General features: G+C 56.6%; 3 protein-coding genes across 3 annotated transcripts; all 3 read right to left on the reverse strand.

Moving 5' to 3' along the window:
• Window positions 1–3,901: 3,901 nt before the first annotated feature.
• Window positions 3,902–4,213, reverse strand: LOC309600156 (feather keratin-like; the record flags this gene model as incomplete). The annotated part of the gene is made up of 1 exon (XM_082332230.1): window positions 3,902–4,213. One exon carries the CDS (start codon window positions 4,211–4,213, stop codon window positions 3,902–3,904), a length of 312 nt encoding a protein of 103 aa, XP_082188356.1.
• A 5,418-nt stretch (window positions 4,214–9,631) lies between these two features.
• LOC309590265 (feather keratin-like) lies at window positions 9,632–9,937 on the reverse strand (the record flags this gene model as incomplete). Its single annotated transcript, XM_082311376.1, has 1 exon — window positions 9,632–9,937. The coding sequence occupies one exon, from the start codon at window positions 9,935–9,937 to the stop codon at window positions 9,632–9,634; it is 306 nt and encodes a 101-aa protein (XP_082167502.1).
• A 3,709-nt stretch (window positions 9,938–13,646) lies between these two features.
• On the reverse strand, window positions 13,647–13,952 carry LOC309591180 (feather keratin-like; the record flags this gene model as incomplete). The annotated part of the gene is made up of 1 exon (XM_082313182.1): window positions 13,647–13,952. The coding sequence occupies one exon, from the start codon at window positions 13,950–13,952 to the stop codon at window positions 13,647–13,649; it is 306 nt and encodes a 101-aa protein (XP_082169308.1).
• Window positions 13,953–15,405: the final 1,453 nt, after the last annotated feature.

Consider the following 15,405-nt stretch of genomic DNA (forward strand, 5'->3'; position numbering starts at 1 on the left):
GTCAGGGCATTTGGCAGACGCGGGCAAAGCCTAGGAGAGGTGGGGTGTCGTCAGTGAGGTCATCGCGTGGCACTGGTGTGGTGTGGTTTGCGGGTGTGTTGTGAAGAGGGGGCCCCATTTCCTCGCAGCCCTGGCAGGCTGGTCTGGGCTTTGGAGGTGTGCCGGGCGTACGGCGCTGCGCCTTGCATCGTGTTTTGTCCCTGCCTGCTGTGCTGCCAGGTTGCTAAGCCCGTTTTTAGGCCTGGCCTTTCCTGTTGGGTGTGCTCTGTGAGTGTCTGGTGCCCCTCTTGTTTGAATTTGTGGTTCTTGTGGAGGACAAGCTGACTGCGAGGCAGCCATGCACCCTTGTGGCAAACGAGGCCAAGGTTCTCCAGGGCGGCGTTAAGAAGAGCATTGCCATGAGGTCGGCGGAGGTGATCTTGCTCTCTTTTTAGCGCTGGTGAGGCCCCGTGTGGAGTCCTGTGTCCAGCTGAGGGCTCCCCAGTGGAAGAAGGACATGACCTTGGTGGAGTGAGGGCCATGCAGGGCCACCAAGATGTTGAGGGGACTGGAGCATCCTTCCTATGAGGAGAAGCTGAGAGAGCTGGGAGGTTTTTCAGGCAGGAGGCAAGGCCGTGCGTGGAAGATGTCATCAATAAAAGCAGAGAAGACGAGCCATTTCCTTGGAAGAGCAGGCAAGGCTTTTTCATCATGAGGGTGGTCAAGTAGTGGAACCAGTTGTGCAGAGAGGTGTTGGAGTCTCCATCCTTGGAGATACTGACAACCCGAGTGGCCATGGTCGTGGACAGCCTGCTCGAGCTGGCCCTGCTTGAGCAAGTTGGGTTGAACAGATCCTCTTAGAAGCTACGCTAAGGCACATGGAGGACAGGGAGGTGATTCAAAACAGCCAGCACGGCTTCACCAAGGCAAGTCCTGCCTGACCAACCTAGTGGCTTTCTGTGATGGAGTTACTATATCAGTGGATGAGGGAAGAGCTACGGATGTCATCTCTCTGGACTTCTGTAAGGCCTTTGACATGGTCCCCCCCAATATCCTTCTCTCTAAATCGGAAGGATATGGATTTGATGGGTGGACTGTTTGGTGGATAAGGAATTGGCTGGATGATCGCATCCAGAGGGTAGTGGTCAATGGCTCGATGTCCAGATGGAGACCAGTGACAAGTGGTGTCCCTCAGGGGTCCATTCTGGGGCCAGTGCTGTTCAATATCTTCATCAATGACATAGCAGGATCGAGTGCACCCGCAGCAAGTTTGCAGATGACACCAAGTTGGGTGGAAGTGTTGATCTGCTGCAGGGCAGAAAGGCTCTACAGAGGGATCTGCACAGGCTGGCTTGATGGGCCGAGGCCAATGGTATGAGGTTCAATAAGGCTGATTGCCGGGTCCTGCACTTGGGTCACAACAACCCCATGCAGGGCCAATAGTGATAGGACAAGGGGGAATGGTTTTAAACTAAAAGAGGGGAGATTCAGACTAGATATCAGGAAGAAATGTTTGACAGTGAGGGTAGTGAAACACTGGAACGGGTTGCCCAGAGAGGTTGCCCAGAGATGCCCCATCCTTGGAAACATTCAAGGCCAGGCTGGATGGGGCTCTGAGCAACCTGATCTGGTTGTAGATGTCCCTGCCAATTGCAAGGGGGCTGGACTGGATGACCTTTAGAGGTCCTTTCCATCCCAAAGCATTCTATGATTCTAAATGGCCGCACCCCTCAGCACTCACCCCAAAGGAAGACCCCAAAGGCCCTGATCTAGTCGATCTCCGGAGGTTCCTTGCACGCTCACTGCTTCTGTTTGCTGGGATTCTGCTTGCTGTGATGGGCAGAGAGCTGTGCTGCGCAAGAAAGTTGGTCAACGGGGAGTACAAGGAAGCCCTCATAATGCAAGGGGCAGTGGTTAGCGACCTGCTACACCACTTAGCCACAGACAGGTGTATGGGAGCGAATGGGATCCACCCGAGGGTACCGAGGGCGCTGGTGGAAGGGCTCACCAAGCCACTTTCCATCATTTGTCATCAGTCCTGGCTAAGCGGGGAGGTCCCTCTTGACCGGAGGTTAGCAACTGTGGTGCTCATCATGAAGGGCCAGAAAGAGGATCCGGGGAATTACAGGCATGTCAGACTGACCTTGGTACCAGGGAAGGTTATGGAGCAGGTCATTCTGAGTGCCTTCACTCGGCAGTTACAGGACAACCAGGTGATGAGGCCCAGCCAGCACGGGTTTATGAAAGGCAGGTCCTGCTTGACTATCCTGAACTACTATGAGAAGATGACGTGCTTAGTAGACGAGGGAGAGGCTTTGGATGTTTTTTACCTGGCCTTTAGTAAAGCCTTTGACACTGTTTCCCACAGCATTCTCCTGGAGAAACTGGCTGCTCGTGGCTCGGACGGGAGTACTCTTTGCTGGTTAAAAAACTGGTCGGATAGCTGGGCCCAAAGAGTGTGGTGAATGGAGATAAAGCCAGTTGGTGCTGGTGACAAGTGGTGTTCTCCAGGGCTGAGTGTTGAGGCCAGGTCTGTTTAATATCTTTATCAACGATCTGGACGAGACGAACAAGTGCACCCTCAGTAAGTTTGCAGATGAAGCCAAGCTGGGCGGGAGCGTTGATCTGGTGGAGGGAAGAAAGGGTCTACAGAGGGATCTGGAGAGGCTGGATCAATGGGCCAAGTGCAATTCTAGGAGATTTAACAAGGCTCAGTGCCAGGTCCTGCACTTGGGTCACAACAACGCCATGTAACGCTGCAGGCTTGGGGAAGAGCGGCTGGAAAGGTGCGCGAGGGAAAAGGAGCTGGGGGTGTTGCTTGATACCCGGTTGCTTATGAGCCGGCAGTGTGCCCAGGTGGCCAAGAAGGCCAATGGCATCGTGGCTTGTGTCAGAAATAGCGTGGCCAGCAGGACCAGGGAGGTGATCGTCCCCCTCAACTTGGCACTGGTGAGGCTGCACCTTGAATACAGTGTTGAGTGTTGGGCCCCTGACTACAAGAAAGACACTGAGGTGCTGGAGGGTGTCCAAAGAAGGGCAACGAAGCTGCTGGAGGGTCTGGAGCACAAGTCTGGTGAGGAGCAGCTGAGGGAGCTGGGGGTTCTTTAGTTTGGCGAAGAGGAGGCTGAGGGGAGACCTTGTCGCTCTCTACAACGGCCTGAAAGGAGGCTGTAGCGAGGTGGGGGTCGGTCTCTTCTCCCAAGTAACAAGTGATGGGACAAGAGGAAATGAGCTCAAATTGTGCTAGGGGAGCTTTAGATGTGCCGGTCTATGTTGTTGTTGTTGCTGGGGACATAGTTCCTAAGAGAGGTCTTGCAGCCCCTTTCCATCCCTCCCGCTGGCCTGTTGAGCCCTGGCTTTGTGCTGGGTGAGGTTGGAAGAGCGTTGGGAGAAGAAAGGAAGTGGAGGCATCTTCAGGCTGGGCTGCAGAAGCACTTTATTGAGAGGAAAAAGAGAGAAAAGGCAGGAGCAGCAAGTGGAAGGGAGGTGGTCTGAGGTGCAAGTAGGCTGACCATCAGCCGAGGTCCTTGGCTTGCAGTTGATTTTGCTGACCATCAGCCGAGGTCCTTTGCTTGCAGTTGATTTTGCCAGAGCAGCAATATCTTCCTTCCCTACGGTGACAGCAGCCCACCGGAGGCTCCTGGTGGTCTTTGGCTTGTGAGAACGTAGTTGCAGCAGAGAGCAGTGGACGTAGCAGAAGAGACAGTGCCAAGAAGGAAGAGGGAGAAGAGGCAGAGGTACACGGGCCATGTTTGCAGGCAGCCCAGGCTGGCCCTTTCCCTGCTTCCTTTCTTGGTGCCTTGAGAGGAGGAGCCGTCGATGGCAGGTGCACGTGCCAGCAGCGGCCAGGAGGTTCATCCTCAATCCATGCCGTGGCTTCCAGGGAGTGGGTGGTTGTTGTCAGGGGTGGTGGTGAGGGCCCTTAGCAGGGGTAGCAGCCTCTTGTGCCGCTGAAGCAGCCCAGGCCTCCAAAGCCAGAGCCGTAGCCGAGGCCAAAGCCCCCGGAGACGGGCACTCCCTGGGAGCTGAGGACGTTGCCCACGGCAGCCGATGCGGAGGATCCGACGGCGGTGTTCTGGGGGAAGGAGCTGAGGATGGGTCCTGGCAGGGTGACCAGCACGGCGGGAGGCTGGATGACGACGCGGGAGTCCTCGCACTGCCTGACACAGGGCTCGTTGCAGCTGTTAGCCAGCGGGGTGGGTCCGCAGGGGCGGCAGAGGTCGTAGCAGGCCATGGGTGTGGTGTGGAGGGGCCCTGGAAGAGAGGGTGTTGAGCAGGCGGAGGGGCGTGGGGGTGCGAGGGGCGGTGTTGCAGGAGGGCGAGGGAGCGGGGAGGCCTGGTGTGGGGCAGTGGGGAGCGTGGGGGTGGGGAGGCGTCAGCGCTGCTGAGGCTGGGGTCAGAGCGTGGTGGAAGAGAGGGGCCAGGTGGGTCAGGAGAAGGAGGGTAAGGGGGCTGAGGCTCACCTTGTTGAGTGCGGAGGAGAAGGCGTCAGGAGAAGTGTGTGAGGGAGAGAGGCGCTGAGCCGGCTTTTATGGTGGTGTGCGAGGGGCGGGACAGCCTTTGCGCATGACAGCATTTTGCAGCAAGCAGCTGTTGCATGCCAGAGCCATGTAAGTAATGAGGTGGGGTGTGTTTTCCTTCCCGCAACGCTCCCTTTTCATGTCCTCCTCTTGAGGCCGTGTCCATCTGACCCTGGCGGCAGCTTTTAAGTGAGAGTATTAGAGGCCAAAGGCTTGGTGTTGATGGTGTGTGTCAGGACGGGCAGAGGACGCGACCAAAGCCTAGGAGAGGTGGGGTGTCATCAGTGAGGTCATCGCGTGGCACTGGTGTGGTGTGGTTTGCGGGTGCGTTGTGAAGAGGGGTCCCCATTTCCTCGCAGCCCTGGCAGGCTGGTCTGGGCTTTGGAGGTGTGCCGGGCGTACGGCGCTGCGCCTTGCATCGTGTTTTGTCCCTGCCCGCTGTGCTGCCAGGTTGCTAAGCCCGTTTTTAGGCCTGGCCTTTCCTGTTGGGTGTGCTCTGTGAGTGTCTGGTGCCCCTCTTGTTTGAATTTGTGGTTCTTGTGGAGGACAAGCTGACTGCGAGGCAGCCATGCACCCTTGTGGCAAACGAGGCCAAGGTTCTCCAGGGCGGCGTTAAGAAGAGCATTGCCATGAGGTCGGGGGAGGTGATCTCGCTCTCTTTTTAGCGCTGGTGAGGCCCCGTGTGGAGTCCTGTGTCCAGCTGAGGGCTCCCCAGTGGAAGAAGGACATGACCTTGGTGGAGTGAGGGCCATGCAGGGCCACCAAGATGTTGAGGGGACTGGAGCATCCTTCCTATGAGGAGAAGCTGAGAGAGCTGGGAGGTTTTTCAGGCAGGAGGCAAGGCCGTGCGTGGAAGATGTCATCAATAAAAGCAGAGAAGACGAGCCATTTCCTTGGAAGAGCAGGCAAGGCTTTTTCATCATGAGGGTGGTCAAGTAGTGGAACCAGTTGTGCAGAGAGGTGTTGGAGTCTCCATCCTTGGAGATACTGACAACCCGAGTGGCCATGGTCGTGGACAGCCTGCTCGAGCTGACCCTGCTTGAGCAAGTTGGGTTGAACAGATCCTCTTAGAAGCTACGCTAAGGCACATGGAGGACAGGGAGGTGATTCAAAACAGCCAGCACGGCTTCACCAAGGCAAGTCCTGCCTGACCAACCTAGTGGCTTTCTGTGATGGAGTTACTACATCAGTGGATGAGGGAAGAGCTACGGATGTCATCTCTCTGGAGTTCTGTAAGGCCTTTGACATGGTCCCCCCCAATATCCTTCTCTCTAAATCGGAAGGATATGGATTTGATGGGTGGACTGTTTGGTGGATAAGGAATTGGCTGGATGATCGCATCCAGAGGGTAGTGGTCAATGGCTCGATGTCCAGATGGAGACCAGTGACAAGTGGTGTCCCTCAGGGGTCCATTCTGGGGCCAGTGCTGTTCAATATCTTCATCAATGACATAGCAGGATCGAGTGCACCCGCAGCAAGTTTGCAGACGACACCAAGTTGGGTGGAAGTGTTGATCTGCTGCAGGGCAGAAAGGCTCTACAGAGGGATCTGCACAGGCTGGCTTGATGGGCCGAGGCCAATGGTATGAGGTTCAACAAGGCTGATTGCCGGGTCCTGCACTTGGGTCACAACAACCCCATGCAGGGCCAATAGTGATAGGACAAGGGGGAATGGTTTTAAACTAAAAGAGGGGAGATTCAGACTAGATATCAGGAAGAAATGTTTGACAGTGAGGGTAGTGAAACACTGGAACGGGTTGCCCAGAGAGGTTGCCCAGAGATGCCCCATCCTTGGAAACATTCAAGGCCAGGCTGGATGGGGCTCTGAGCAACCTGATCTGGTTGTAGATGTCCCTGCCAATTGCAAGGGGGCTGGACTGGATGACCTTTAGAGGTCCTTTCCATCCCAAAGCATTCTATGATTCTAAATGGCCGCACCCCTCAGCACTCACCCCAAAGGAAGACCCCAAAGGCCCTGATCTAGTCGATCTCCGGAGGTTCCTTGCACGCTCACTGCTTCTGTTTGCTGGGATTCTGCTTGCTGTGATGGGCAGAGAGCTGTGCTGCGCAAGAAAGTTGGTCAACGGGGAGTACAAGGAAGCCCTCATAATGCAAGGGGCAATGGTTAGCGACCTGCTACACCACTTAGCCACAGACAGGTGTATGGGAGCGAATGGGATCCACCCGAGGGTACCGAGGGCGCTGGCGGAAGGGCTCACCAAGCCACTTTCCATCATTTGTCATCAGTCCTGGCTAAGCGGGGAGGTCCCTGTTGACCGGAGGTTAGCAACTGTGGTGCTCATCATGAAGGGCCAGAAAGAGGATCCGGGGAATTACAGGCATGTCAGACTGACCTTGGTACCAGGGAAGGTTATGGAGCAGGTCATTCTGAGTGCCTTCACTCGGCAGTTACAGGACAACCAGGTGATGAGGCCCAGCCAGCACGGGTTTATGAAAGGCAGGTCCTGCTTGACTATCCTGAACTACTATGAGAAGATGACGTGCTTAGTAGACGAGGGAGAGGCTTTGGATATTTTTTACCTGGCCTTTAGTAAAGCCTTTGACACTGTTTCCCACAGCATTCTCCTGGAGAAACTGGCTGCTCGTGGCTCGGACGGGAGTACTCTTTGCTGGTTAAAAAACTGGTCGGATAGCTGGGCCCAAAGAGTGTGGTGAATGGAGATAAAGCCAGTTGGTGCTGGTGACAAGTGGTGTTCTCCAGGGCTGAGTGTTGAGGCCAGGTCTGTTTAATATCTTTATCAACGATCTGGACGAGACGAACAAGTGCACCCTCAGTAAGTTTGCAGATGAAGCCAAGCTGGGCGGGAGCGTTGATCTGGTGGAGGGAAGAAAGGGTCTACAGAGGGATCTGGAGAGGCTGGATCAATGGGCCGAGTGCAATTCTAGGAGATTTAACAAGGCTCAGTGCCAGGTCCTGCACTTGGGTCACAACAACGCCATGTAACGCTGCAGGCTTGGGGAAGAGTGGCTGGAAAGGTGCGCGAGGGAAAAGGAGCTGTGTTGTTGTTGTTGCTGGGGCCATACTTGCTAAGAGAGGTCTTGCAGCCCCTTTCCATCCCTCCCGCTGGACTGTTGAGCCCTGGCTTGATGCTGAGTGAGGCTGGAAGAGCGTTGGGAGAAGAAAGGAAGTGGAGGCATCTTCAGGCTGGGATGGAGAAGCACTTTATTGAGAGGAAAAAGAGAGAAAAGGCAGGAGCAGCAAGTGGAAGGGAGGTGGTCTGAGGTGCAAGTAGGCTGACCATCAGCCGTGGTCCCTTGTGTGAGATAGCTCTAGCCAGAGCCTCAAGATCTTCCTTTCCTGCAGTGGGAGCAGCACACTGGAGGTCCCCCGTGGTCTTTGGCTTGTGAGAACGTAGTTGTAGCAGAGAGCAGTGGGCGTAGAAGACGAGGCAGTGCCAAGAAGGAAGAGGGAGAAGAGGAGGAGGTACACGGGCCATGTTTGCAGGCAGCCCGGGCTGGCCCCTTCCCTGCTCCTTGCTTGGGGCCTTGAGAGGAGGAGCTGTGCACGGCAGGTGCACGTGCCTGCAACGGCTGGAAGGTGCGTCCTCAATCCATGCCATGGCTTCCAGGGCGTTGCTGCTTTGCTTCCTGATCACTAAGCCTGTCCTCAGGCCTGGCCTTTCCCGCTGGGTGTGCTCTGTGGGTGTCTGGAGCCACTGTTGTTTGACTTTGAGGTTCTTATGGGGGATAAGCTGACTCCGAGGCAGCAATGCAGCCTTGTGGCAAAAGAGACCAGGAATCTCCACGGCAGCGTTGGGTCGAGCATTGCCAGCGGGTCGGGGGAGGCGATCTTGCTCTGTCTTCTGTGCTGGTGAGGCCCCGTGTGGAGTGCTGTGTCCAGCTGAGGGCTCCCCAGTGGAAGAAGGACATGGCCTTAGTGGAGTGAGTGCTGTGCAGGGCCACCAAGATGCTGAGGGGACTGGAGCATCCTTCCTATGAGGAGAAGCTGAGAGAGCTGGGAGGGTTTTTAGGCAGGAGGCAAGGCTGCACAGGGGAGAGGTCATCAATGTTTGTAAATCCGAGATAGGAGGGAAAGAGGCCAGGGGAGTCAGGCTCTTCTCATGGGTAGCCATGGCCAGGGGAAGGGTGGATGGAGAAAGCAGAGAAGACGTGCCATTTCCTTGGAAGGGAAGGCAAGGCTTTTTCAGCGTGAGGGTGGTCAAAGAGTGGAACCGTCTGTGCAGAGAAATCTTGGAGTCTCCATCCCTGGCTTTATTGAAACCCTGACTGGTCATGGTCGTGGACAGCCTGCTCGAGCTGACCCTGCTTGAGCAGGTTGGGTTGAAGTAGCCAATCTCCAGAGATTCCTTGCACACTCACTGATTCTGTTTGCTGTGATTCTGCTTGCTGTGATGGGCAGAGAGTTGTGCTGGGGAAGAGAGTTGGTCAAGTGTGTGCTGCCATGGGGAGCTTGCATCAGAGGCATGGGTAGAAGTGCATTAACGTATGCAAGGCTTTCTTTGGGCAAGTGAAGGGTTTGTGTGATGGCTTGGAAGCCCTCTGGGTGCCAGTGGGTGGTGTTGCTGGGGCCATACTTGTGACGAGAGCTCTGGTAGCCCCTTTTTGACCCACCCCGCTGTCCTGTTGAGCCCTGGCTTGGTGCTGAGTGAGGTTGGGAGAAGAAAGGAAGAGGAGGCATGTCAGGCTGGGATGCAGGGAGATGTTTATTGAGAGAAAAACAGAGTGAAAACGCAGGAGCAGCAAGTGGAAGGGAGCCGGTCTGAGGTGCAATGTGGGCGACCATCAGCCAAGGTCCTTTGCTTCCAGTTGATTTTGCCAGAGCACCGAGATCTTTCTTCCCTGCAGTGGGAGCAGCCCACCAGAGGTTCGTTGATCATCTTTGGCTTGTCAGACAGCGATTGCAGCAGAGAGTAGTGGGCGTAGCAGAAGGGGAGATGCAAGGAAGGAAGAGGGAGACGAAGAGGAGTTACAAGGGCCATGTTTGCAGGCAGCCCAGGCTGGCCCCTTCCCTGCTTCCTTGCTTGGTGCCTTGAGAGGAGGAGCCATGGACGGCAGGTGCACGTGCCAGCAGCGGCCGGGAGGTGCGTCCTCAATCCATGCTGTGGCTTCTAGAGCGTGGGTGGTTGTTGTCAGGGGTGGTGGTGAGGGCCCTTAGCAGGGGTAGCAGCCTCTTCTGCCGCTGAAGCAGCCCAGGCCTCCGAAGCCGTAGCCAAGGCCAAAGCCCCCAGAGACGGGCACTCCCTGGGAGCTGAGGACGTTGCCCACGGCAGCCGATGCGGAGGATCCGACGGCGGTGTTCTGGGGGAAGGAGCTGAGGATGGGTCCTGGCAGGGTGACCAGCACGGCGGGAGGCTGGATGACGACGCGGGAGTCCTCGCACTGCCTGACACAGGGCTCGTTGCAGCTGTTAGCCAGCGGGGTGGGTCCGCAGGGGCGGCAGAGGTCGTAGCAGGCCATGGGTGTGGTGTGGAGGGGCCCTGGAAGAGAGGGTGTTGAGCAGGCGGAGGGGCGTGGGGGTGCGAGGGGCGGTGTTGCAGGAGGGCGAGGGAGCGGGGAGGCCTGGTGTGGGGCTGTGGGGAGCGTGGGGGTGGGGAGGCGTCAGCGCTGCTGAGGCTGGGGTCAGAGCGTGGTGGAAGAGAGGGGCCAGGTGGGTCAGGAGAAGGAGGGGAAGGGGGTTGAGGCTCACCTTGTTGAGCGCGGAGGAGAAGGCGTCAGGAGAAGTGTGTGAGGGAGAGAGGTGCTGGGCTGGCTTTTATGCTGGTGTGCGAGGGGCGGGACAGCCTTTGCGCATGACAGCATTTTGCAGCAAGCAGCTGTTGCATGCCAGAGCCATGTAAGTAATGAGGTGGGGTGTGTTTTCCTTCCCGCAATTGTCCAATTTCATGTCCTCCTCTTGAGGCCGTGTCCAACTGACCCTGGCGGCAGCTTTGAACTGTGAGCATTAGAGGCCAAAGGCTTGGTGTTGATGGTGCGTGTCAGGATGGGCAGTGGACACGTCTAAAGGATAGGAGGCGTGGGGTGTCGTCAGTGAGGTCACCCATGTCACTGGTGTGGTGTGGTGGGTGTGTTGTGAAGAGGGGGCCCCATTTCCTTGTGTCCTTAATGAGCTGGTCTGGGCTTTGCAGCTGTGCCAGGCGTGAAGGGCTGCCCCTTCCATAGCACTGGGTCAGTCCTTGCCTTGCTGCCAGGTTGCTAAGCCCGATTTTAGGCCTGGCCTTTCCCGTTGGCTCTGCTCTGTGGTTGCCTTGGTGCCCCTCTTGCTTGTAAGGCTGTAGGTGGGAGAAAGGAGGCTGCGTGTTTGGGCTTGTGCCCCCTTGGTGCTGTCCCTGGGGGTGGCAGTGCAAGCAGGCAGAGGAGGGCTGCTTTTGAGGGCACGCTCTTGTCCTGGTAGCCCTGGTTCAGAGTTCGGGAGCCCTGGCAGGCTCCCCAAAGGCTTGTGTTGGCCCCTCTGTAGCGCTCCCCTTAGCTGTGGTCGGCACGTTTGCAGGCTGGGCTGTGGCATAATTTGTGCAGAGAAGAGCAGGGCAGCTGGTGAAGGATCTGTGGAGAGGCTGAGGGAACTGGGGATTTTAATTTGCAGAAAAAGAAGGCTGAAGGATGACCTCGCTCTCTACAACCCCCTGAAAGGATGATGTAACGAGGTGGGTGTCGTTCTCTCATCCCTAGTAATAAGTGATAGAAGAGGAAATGGCCTTCAAGATGTGCCAGGGGAGGTTTAGATTGGGTATTAGAAATAATTTCTTCACAGAAAGGGTTATCAAGCACTGGAACAGGGAAGTGGTTGTGTCCCCATCCTGAGAGGTATCTACAACACGTGTAATGTGGTGCTCAGGGACGTGGTTTTGTGGTGGACTTGGCAGTGTTGGTTAATGGTTGCACTCAATGATGTTAAGGGTCTTTTCCAACCTAAATAAATCGATGCTTCTAAGTGTGTGCTGCCAAGGGAAGCTGGCGTCAGAGACATGGGCAGAAGCGCATTAGCGTGTCCAAGCCTTTGTTTGAGTAAGTTTTCGTCTTGTGTCACGGGCTTGATGTCCCCATGTGCTGGTCTGTGTTGTTGTTGTTGCTGGGGCCATACTTGCTAAGAGAGGTCTTGCAGCCCCTTTCCACCCACCCCGCTGGCCTGTTGAGCCCTGGCTTGATGCTGAGTGAGGCTGGAAGAGCGTTGGGAGAAGAAAGGAAGTGGAGGCATCTTCAGGCTGGGATGGAGAAGCACTTTATTGAGAGGAAAAAGAGAGAAAAGGCAGGAGCAGCAAGTGGAAGGGAGCTGCTCTGAGGTGCAAGTGGGGTGACCATCAGCCGTGGTGCCTTGTGTGAGATAGCTCTAGCCAGAGCCTCAAGATCTTCCTTTCCTGCAGTGGGAGCGGCACACTGGAGGTCCCCCGTGGTCTCTGGCTTGTGAGAACGTAGTTGCAGCAGAGAGCAGTGGGCGTCGGAGACGAGGCAGAGCCAAGAAGGAAGAGGGAGAAGAGGAGGAGGTACACGGGCCATGTTTGCAGGCAGCCCGGGCTGGCCCCTTCCCTGCTCCTTGCTTGGGGCCTTGAGAGGAGGAGCTGTGCACGGCAGGTGCACGTGCCTGCAACGGCTGGAAGGTGCGTCCTCAATCCATGCCATGGCTTCCAGGGCGTTGCTGCTTTGCTTCCTGATCACTAAGCCTGTCCTCAGGCCTGGCCTTTCCCGCTGGGTGTGCTCTGTGGGTGTCTGGAGCCACTGTTGTTTGACTTTGAGGTTCTTATGGGGGATAAGCTGACTCCGAGGCAGCAATGCAGCCTTGTGGCAAAAGAGACCAGGAATCTCCACGGCAGCGTTGGGTCGAGCATTGCCAGCGGGTCGGGGGAGGCGATCTTGCTCTGTCTTCTGTGCTGGTGAGGCCCCGTGTGGAGTGCTGTGTCCAGCTGAGGGCTCCCCAGTGGAAGAAGGACATGGCCTTAGTGGAGTGAGTGCTGTGCAGGGCCACCAAGATGCTGAGGGGACTGGAGCATCCTTCCTATGAGGAGAAGCTGAGAGAGCTGGGAGGGTTTTTAGGCAGGAGGCAAGGCTGCACAGGGGAGAGGTCATCAATGTTTGTAAATCCGAGATAGGAGGGAAAGAGGCCAGGGGAGTCAGGCTCTTCTCATGGGTAGCCATGGCCAGGGGAAGGGTGGATGGAGAAAGCAGAGAAGACGTGCCATTTCCTTGGAAGGGAAGGCAAGGCTTTTTCAGCGTGAGGGTGGTCAAAGAGTGGAACCGTCTGTGCAGAGAAATCTTGGAGTCTCCATCCCTGGCTTTATTGAAACCCTGACTGGTCATGGTCGTGGACAGCCTGCTCGAGCTGACCCTGCTTGAGCAGGTTGGGTTGAAGTAGCCAATCTCCAGAGATTCCTTGCACACTCACTGATTCTGTTTGCTGTGATTCTGCTTGCTGTGATGGGCAGAGAGTTGTGCTGGGGAAGAGAGTTGGTCAAGTGTGTGCTGCCATGGGGAGCTTGCATCAGAGGCATGGGTAGAAGTGCATTAACGTATGCAAGGCTTTCTTTGGGCAAGTGAAGGGTTTGTGTGATGGCTTGGAAGCCCTCTGGGTGCCAGTGGGTGGTGTTGCTGGGGCCATACTTGTGACGAGAGCTCTGGTAGCCCCTTTTTGACCCACCCCGCTGTCCTGTTGAGCCCTGGCTTGGTGCTGAGTGAGGTTGGGAGAAGAAAGGAAGAGGAGGCATGTCAGGCTGGGATGCAGGGAGATGTTTATTGAGAGAAAAACAGAGTGAAAACGCAGGAGCAGCAAGTGGAAGGGAGCCGGTCTGAGGTGCAATGTGGGCGACCATCAGCCAAGGTCCTTTGCTTCCAGTTGATTTTGCCAGAGCACCGAGATCTTTCTTCCCTGCAGTGGGAGCAGCCCACCAGAGGTTCGTTGATCATCTTTGGCTTGTCAGACAGCGATTGCAGCAGAGAGTAGTGGGCGTAGCAGAAGGGGAGATGCAAGGAAGGAAGAGGGAGACGAAGAGGAGTTACAAGGGCCATGTTTGCAGGCAGCCCAGGCTGGCCCCTTCCCTGCTTCCTTGCTTGGTGCCTTGAGAGGAGGAGCCATGGACGGCAGGTGCACGTGCCAGCAGCGGCCGGGAGGTGCGTCCTCAATCCATGCTGTGGCTTCTAGAGCGTGGGTGGTTGTTGTCAGGGGTGGTGGGGAGGGCCCTTAGCAGGGGTAGCAGCCTCTTCTGCCGCTGAAGCAGCCCAGGCCTCCGAAGCCGTAGCCAAGGCCAAAGCCCCCAGAGACGGGCACTCCCTGGGAGCTGAGGACGTTGCCCACGGCAGCCGATGCGGAGGATCCGACGGCGGTGTTCTGGGGGAAGGAGCTGAGGATGGGTCCTGGCAGGGTGACCAGCACGGCGGGAGGCTGGATGACGACGCGGGAGTCCTCGCACTGCCTGACACAGGGCTCGTTGCAGCTGTTAGCCAGCGGGGTGGGTCCGCAGGGGCGGCAGAGGTCGTAGCAGGCCATGGGTGTGGTGTGGAGGGGCCCTGGAAGAGAGGGTGTTGAGCAGGCGGAGGGGCGTGGGGGTGCGAGGGGCGGTGTTGCAGGAGGGCGAGGGAGCGGGGAGGCCTGGTGTGGGGCTGTGGGGAGCGTGGGGGTGGGGAGGCGTCAGCGCTGCTGAGGCTGGGGTCAGAGCGTGGTGGAAGAGAGGGGCCAGGTGGGTCAGGAGAAGGAGGGGAAGGGGGTTGAGGCTCACCTTGTTGAGCGCGGAGGAGAAGGCGTCAGGAGAAGTGTGTGAGGGAGAGAGGTGCTGGGCTGGCTTTTATGCTGGTGTGCGAGGGGCGGGACAGCCTTTGCGCATGACAGCATTTTGCAGCAAGCAGCTGTTGCATGCCAGAGCCATGTAAGTAATGAGGTGGGGTGTGTTTTCCTTCCCGCAATTGTCCAATTTCATGTCCTCCTCTTGAGGCCGTGTCCAACTGACCCTGGCGGCAGCTTTGAACTGTGAGCATTAGAGGCCAAAGGCTTGGTATTTATGGTGCGTGTCAGGATGGGCAGTGGACACGTCTAAAGGATAGGAGGCGTGGGGTGTCGTCAGTGAGGTCACCCATGTCACTGGTGTGGTGTGGTGGGTGTGTTGTGAAGAGGGGGCCCCATTTCCTTGTGTCCTTAATGAGCTGGTCTGGGCTTTGCAGCTGTGCCAGGCGTGAAGGGCTGCCCCTTCCATAGCACTGGGTCAGTCCTTGCCTTGCTGCCAGGTTGCTAAGCCCGATTTTAGGCCTGGCCTTTCCCGTTGGCTCTGCTCTGTGGTTGCCTTGGTGCCCCTCTTGCTTGTAAGGCTGTAGGTGGGAGAAAGGAGGCTGCGTGTTTGGGCTTGTGCCCCCTTGGTGCTGTCCCTGGGGGTGGCAGTGCAAGCAGGCAGAGGAGGGCTGCTTTTGAGGGCACGCTCTTGTCCTGGTAGCCCTGGTTCAGAGTTCGGGAGCCCTGGCAGGCTCCCCAAAGGCTTGTGTTGGCCCCTCTGTAGCGCTCCCCTTAGCTGTGGTCGGCACGTTTGCAGGCTGGGCTGTGGCATAATTTGTGCAGAGAAGAGCAGGGCAGCTGGTGAAGGATCTGTGGAGAGGCTGAGGGAACTGGGGATTTTAATTTGCAGAAAAAGAAGGCTGAAGGATGACCTCGCTCTCTACAACCCCCTGAAAGGATGATGTAACGAGGTGGGTGTCGTTCTCTCATCCCTAGTAATAAGTGATAGAAGAGGAAATGGCCTTCAAGATGTGCCAGGGGAGGTTTAGATTGGGTATTAGAAATAATTTCTTCACAGAAAGGGTTATCAAGCACTGGAACAGGGAAGTGGTTGTGTCCCCATCCTGAGAGGTATCTACAACACGTGTAATGTGGTGCTCAGGGACGTGGTTTTGTGGTGGACTTGGCAGTGTTGGTTAATGGTTGCACTCAATGATGTTAAGGGTCTTTTCCAACCTAA

This window comes from Platalea leucorodia (genome assembly GCF_965183815.1).
Source record: "Platalea leucorodia genome assembly, chromosome: 1".
Lineage (NCBI taxonomy): Eukaryota > Metazoa > Chordata > Aves > Pelecaniformes > Threskiornithidae > Platalea > Platalea leucorodia.